Source organism: Vipera ursinii (genome assembly GCF_947247035.1).
Source record: "Vipera ursinii genome assembly, chromosome: 5".
In the NCBI taxonomy this organism is placed as follows: Eukaryota; Metazoa; Chordata; class Lepidosauria; order Squamata; family Viperidae; genus Vipera; species Vipera ursinii.
Genome location: NC_139518.1, coordinates 17,892,550 through 17,898,549, shown reverse-complemented (window position 1 = coordinate 17,898,549; position 6,000 = coordinate 17,892,550). Strand labels below are relative to the sequence as shown.

At 38.1% G+C, this 6,000-nt stretch overlaps 1 protein-coding gene across 4 annotated transcripts in view; it reads right to left on the bottom strand.

Moving 5' to 3' along the window:
• Positions 1-1,234: 1,234 nt before the first annotated feature.
• GOLIM4 (golgi integral membrane protein 4) overlaps positions 1,235-6,000 on the bottom strand; it is a 64,534-nt gene continuing 59,768 nt past the window's right edge. Inside the window, exons 14-17 of one of the 4 annotated variants that reach the window (XR_014492724.1) lie at positions 4,878-4,946; positions 4,286-4,366; positions 2,309-2,797; positions 1,235-1,952 (exon numbers count right to left, since the gene is read on the bottom strand). Coding sequence is in view for 3 of the 4 variants with exons in the window: in XM_083364421.1 (XP_083220547.1) it covers positions 2,630-2,797; positions 4,286-4,366; positions 4,878-4,946 (318 nt within the window). In the remaining variant the exon portion in view is untranslated. Of the gene's footprint in view, positions 1,953-2,040; positions 2,798-4,285; positions 4,367-4,877; positions 4,947-6,000 lie in introns of those variants that run through there. The other 3 variants (XM_083364421.1, XM_083364419.1, XM_083364420.1) reach the window with 3 other exon arrangements.

Genomic DNA, 6,000 nt, shown 5'->3' with positions numbered 1-6,000 from the left:
CTGTTACCAATTGTGACCAATTGTGACACCGATTGGTCAGTTGATACACAGTTTTCATACTTGAGTTCCAAAAATGAGCAGATTCAAAAGAAATCGTCTCTGTTTCCTAATATTAAGGAACAATAAAGTTGCTCCAAGAATATTTTGGAAGCTATTAAGAACTTGACATCAGAAATACAAGCATGAATAAAGCAAGAGAGTTGGCCAAAGGCTCCCTTTAGCTCTCCATATGCTCCTTTCTCTATGTTTCAGAGTTGTCCCAAAAACAGGCATCTGGAAAAAGTCAATTTAAGACCAGAATATCCGGGCAAACAATATCTGATCTCTTGTAAGAATGATTACTAGAAACATCTCTTAAAATTTAAAGAAAACAAGAAAGACTGGATTAAAAGTTGGGGGCATGGACAATGGAAAGGATGTGCAAGGAGAGTAGAATAGAGAACATAAGGTATATTAGAGACTAGGGTAAAAGTTTTCCATAACTAAACTAAGTGATCAACTTGTGTCTATGCTGCACTGTTTCAGATGCTAGATGGGTGACAAGGCTAACAAATCTGGGCTAAAATCCAGTGTAATAAAGAACAGCCATCTGGACTTTTGGACCAAGATACTCAACAAGGAAAAATATATACTTCCAATCCTGTACTACTCTACTAATCCCAACACACTAGCTTTTTGTATGCAAAAAATACTTCCTGTACTCTGAATTGATATAACCAAGATGAAGGTTTTCAGGTCCTTGTGAGAATAGTTGTGATAAAAAGGCCTTGAGAGAAAGCTATTTTTAAAAAACCTTTAAAACCTCAAACTAGTCCAGTGTGACTTTTTATAAATTAGGCAATGGTAAAAACAAAGTTGGGGAAGAAATGGAGGTAGTGACAGATTTTATTTTCCTGGGCTCCAAGATCATCGGAGACGGGGACTGCAGCGAAGAAATTAAAAGATGCTTGCTCCTCGGGAGGAACGCCATGGCAAATTTAGACAGCACACTAAAAAACAGAGACATCACCCTATTTTCCTAATGAGAAGGAAGGACTCACTGGAGAAGAGCCTAATGCTGGGAAAGATTGAGGGCAATAGAAGAATGGGATGACAGAGAATGAGGTGTTTGGATGGAGTCACTGAAGCAGTAGGTGTGAGCTTAAATGGACTCCAGAAGATGGTAGAGGACAGGAAGGCCTGGAGGAACATTGTCTATATAGGGTCATGATGGGTCGGACACGACTTCGCAACTAACAACAACAAAAACAAAGTATGACTGACCACAAATAAGCCAGAGGGAGAAGAGAATCACATATACATATCACCTTTTAAACTAGACAAAATTGGAGTTTCTAATAGCAAAATGTACACAGGTCCACTGAGAAGCAATTTCCACTGTTTTCAAATGTGAGCTTTCACAGAAAATGAAAACAAGTCAATGAAAGACTAAGGACATTCTTTCATCAACAGATGACAACCAATCTTGGGTTAAGGCAGCCTTTTCAGCTTCATGCTATCAAGTTGAGTTATGGCTGGAAGTTCCAAAATTTCTACCCAGCTGTAGTCCTAACACACCTGAAGAGAGAACCAGGACGCATAAGGCAAGATCAAACATAAAAATAACCCTGCTGGATCAGAACAAACAACCACCTAGACTAGCATTCTGTATCATATGATAGCCAACCACTGGAAAGTTCATAACAGTCGGCCTACAAACACAGAAGTGGAATGAACACCCTGGTCTGACACATGTTCAGGCATTCATCTGTTGCTATGCCTTTTGGCATATGCCAACATAGCTGTCATATATCTGTGCTAACAACATCTGCATCACTGACACCTCGGCAAACAGATTGTAACCAAAATGAACCCAGGACAAGTCGGCAACCAGCAGGCTCACTGAAGTGAGTGAATTGAGATATGGGTGCAGTCAGCCCTTCCTCAAGCTTCAAGCTCAGGCACTAGTTTTACTGCTGGCTTAAAGCAGGGGTGTCAAACTCAATTTCATTGAGGGCCGCATAAGCACTGCGGTTGCCCTCGGGGCCAGGTGGGTATGGCCAGGGTGGGCGTGGCCTACTGGGTGGGCGTGGCTAGAGTGCGTATGGCCTACTGGGTGGGTGTAGCCAGCTCTACATCGTTCGCATCAAGGGTGCCTATGGGGGCCTGGGCAGGAGTGGGACAGATCTGAGGGTCTCTGGCAGAAGGAGGGTCTCTGGGCCAGGGCCAAGGCAGTGGGGGCCATTCCCTCACTGTTTCCAGGATGGCTTTGCGGGCCGCATGAAACCACTTCGCCGGCCGGATCCAGCCCCCGGGCCTTGTGTTTGACATGTCTGGTTTAAAGGATACCTTGGCTATTTGGACAATGCCAAACAAAAACACATATACCTTTTTAAAAAAAGCATCATAAAAGAAATTAAGAAAAAAGAAAAGAAAAAAGAATACCTTTTCTACTCTATTTTTGTCACATAAAAGAATGCAACTTAAAATACTGTATTCATATAAATGCACAAACAGTTCCAATAAAAAAAAATATAATATGTTCATTTTTGTTAAAAGGCTCATCTTTTTTTTTCTCTAGCACCTACATGATTTTGCTTTCCCCCTTGTCCCTTTTTCTTCCACTTAATGTCAGGAAACCATCCCAGGATTACATTTCCCCTCGTCTGTGGGCTTTTACTGCAACAGGACCACCTTCTTCTTCTTCTTCTTCTTCTTCTTCCTCTTCCTCATAGTTTTCATCATGTCCTTCTTTCTGTTGCTTCCCTTCCTGAATATCTTCCTCTTGATCAAGTCCTTCGCTCATTTTTTCTTCAGCCTGGAAATCCAAAATTGGTGAAAGAGATGAGTTTGGAACACAACTTGAAAAAATAAATAAAACACAAAAAATAGAGAAAGGACACAGTTTTGGAAAGAAAAGATAATAGCAATAGCATTTAGACTTATATATTGCTTCACAGTGCTTTACAGCTCTCTCTAAGCGGCTTACAGAGTCAGCATATTGCCCACAACTATCTGGGTCCTCATTTTACCGACCTCAGAAGGATGGAAGACTGAGTCAACCTTGAGTCAGTGAGATTCGAACTGCTGGCTGCCAGGAGTCATCCCGCAGTACTGCTTTCTAACCACTCCGCCACCACTGCACTATTTTATAGATTAAATTCTATAGTATTCTAATTGTTACAGCAAAGTAGATGGAATTGCTTCCCTCCCCTACAGGTAATTTTCTGGAAATAAGAGAAAATTCAAAGGAATATGCATAATGATATTAGCATCCTACAACTTTTGCTCTCTAAAGGTGAAACAGAAGTATACATACTGTGTTGCTTCTAAACTACATAATCTTACCCAATTCAGTTGTCTCAGCCACCAACTTTCATAGCTTTATTTCTAACTTAACTTCTGTGGATCTCACCCCATATTTAAAAGGTCCCTAAGGGGGTATACGTAAGTGCACTAAAGTTGCCTATTGTCTCTGTCACATTTTAACTTTTTATTTCACTCATTTGAATTTGTAATTTTCATTTGACAAATAAAAAATAATAAAATAAAAAATAATAAAATAAATAATAAAATAAATAAAATAAAATAAAATAAAATAAAATAATAAAATAAAATATAAAATAAAATAAAATAAAATAAAATAATAAAATAAAATAAATAAAATAAAACAAAACAAAATAAAATAGGTCCTGGAGTCATCCAACCTAATCTTTCTGATGGGATCCTCAAAACTCCACCCAAAGTTACTGTGAAATCATAACAACAAAATGATCAAATGCAACCCTGTTAACTATTATTTAATTAATATTGTCAATTTTATTTAAAAATAAAGTTATTTTCTAATGCTTTCTCCTGAACTTCCTACTTGGAAAGAATGGTGATCAAAAGCCAAGTGCAACCTTGGTTTGAAAAAACTTGCATCACCTCACCCTAATGGACCATTTGTTAGCATTTTATTAATGCTGTGCAATTTGCACAGGTAATCCTGGTATTCATTCTGGTTTCACTAGTCTAATTTGTAATCACTTCTTTCTTTTTCCTTCCCACAAGGGCTATATCATTGATTCTGCTGAATTTGGCATCTGTCGTGTTTGTAAAAGTTCTAAAAAGTTAGTATGAGGCTCCAAAGTGTTCGCCAGTCCAAACACTGATTAAGACTTATTTGCTTTAGTAGAATACATTTGTTTTTACTAAGCAGAAAGGGTAATAGTTAAGAGATTCAATGGATAAAGCACAACATTTTAGATCCAAGCCCATTTCCCATGATACCACCTTCTTCATTATTTAATTGTGCAGGGCTTACATTTTCATCATTTTCACCATATGGATCTTCACCATTGTGTTCCAGCCCCCTTTTCTTCTCTTCACGTAGATCTCCTTGGGCCTATTTAAAATACACATATTTAGGAACTAAGTGATTATAGAAGATAAAGTAGCCATTTGGGCTATACTGCACCTACTGGGTAGAAATCAAATAAATAAATAAATTTTTAAAAAACTAATTTTCTTTTTTAATATCTTGGAATAAAGTTCTAAGAATTTCCAGCCATAAAGTTTCCCGGCAGCTGTAATCCTGTAGGCTAGTCCAACAGAACAATGAAGTACAAGAAATACTTCTATGGGCTATGTACTGTTTTAGTACTATAGCTTGTCCTTCTTTGCAGAAACTATCTGTGGCCTATAAATTACACTGCTGGACTTGTACACCTGCCACCTCAGAAATATAGACTTAGGGTTCCACTCAAATTTATTATTGCAGCTTTTTTCGGCAATATATTTCATCATTCAGCCTGCCCTTCCTCCAAGAAGCACAAGACACATAAATTCAACCCACTGCCATATGTTACCCTCACAATAAACCTGTGAAGTAGGGTTCATAATTTCAGGTTATTTACCTCTTCTTCTCCCTCTTCCTGATACTGCTCATCCACATTGTCTTCCTGTTGATCTGGATTGCCCACCACCTGCAGATAAATCAAACCGATTCTGCTGCTTTTACTCCTGCAGCTCCAGAACTCAGAAAATAAGTATTAATTTAAAAAAAATAAAAAAAATAAAAAATAAAAGGGCAGGCAAAACTATAGACAGGCTGGGCTATTGCAAAGACTTAAATCTGAAAGCTCACATATCACTGAGAACTGCACAGACATAAGTTTGGTCAGTCTATTAACTGTGGTTGAAAGATCTAGAATAGTTTAATGCATAGGGCCATAAAATCAAACTGATACATGGTTTAATGTAGGGATGCAGGAAATATCTATCATGGATATCTTTTCAAGCAAAGAGGCTTTGTCTGCCAAAGCAGAGTCTGTTGCGGTACAAATGAGCATATAATTCACTGAGTTCTCTAGCCTACCCTTTGCAATATTTCTCAGCTAAAAATACAGGGCGTTAAATGCTTCTCATTTTGCATTAACATTTGCACTAAATTTTAATTTTAGATTCACACTTAAAATATTTTGGCAAAGATGTATGAAAAAAATAAATGTAGGGGTTTTTTTCATTCATTCAGAATAAAACCTGTTTTTAAAAATGCAGAAATCTGAGAACTGGGAATATCAGTTAGTCAACTAACATTCACCTAAAGAAAGAATTTATCCCATCCTTCAGAATCAAAAGGCTTCAAACTGCCAGATCTCAATGGTTTTATAGAAACCCAAGAATGGTGGGAATGTTATGTTCCCTGCAGATACTGTATGTTATTCCAGAAAAGTGGGGTCACAGAGACAGGGCAGACCTCCAGATGGAGGGACACAGAGTAGGGATCCAGAGTGAGTCCCTCCTCATAGATCTCTTCAGGTTACAAAAGGCCACTGGGAGAAGACATTCCAGAAGATATTCAAGGCCAAAGCTATGAAGAGATTTACATGAACCATGAACACATTTAGTTGTGCCTGGAAACCAGAAAGGTAACCTGATCCACTATCACAAAAAAGGTATTGAATGAATAAATTGCCCCTAACTCTCTGAGTTCTATGTTCTGGACTTGTTATGGGTTCAGAGTGTGTTCAAAGACAG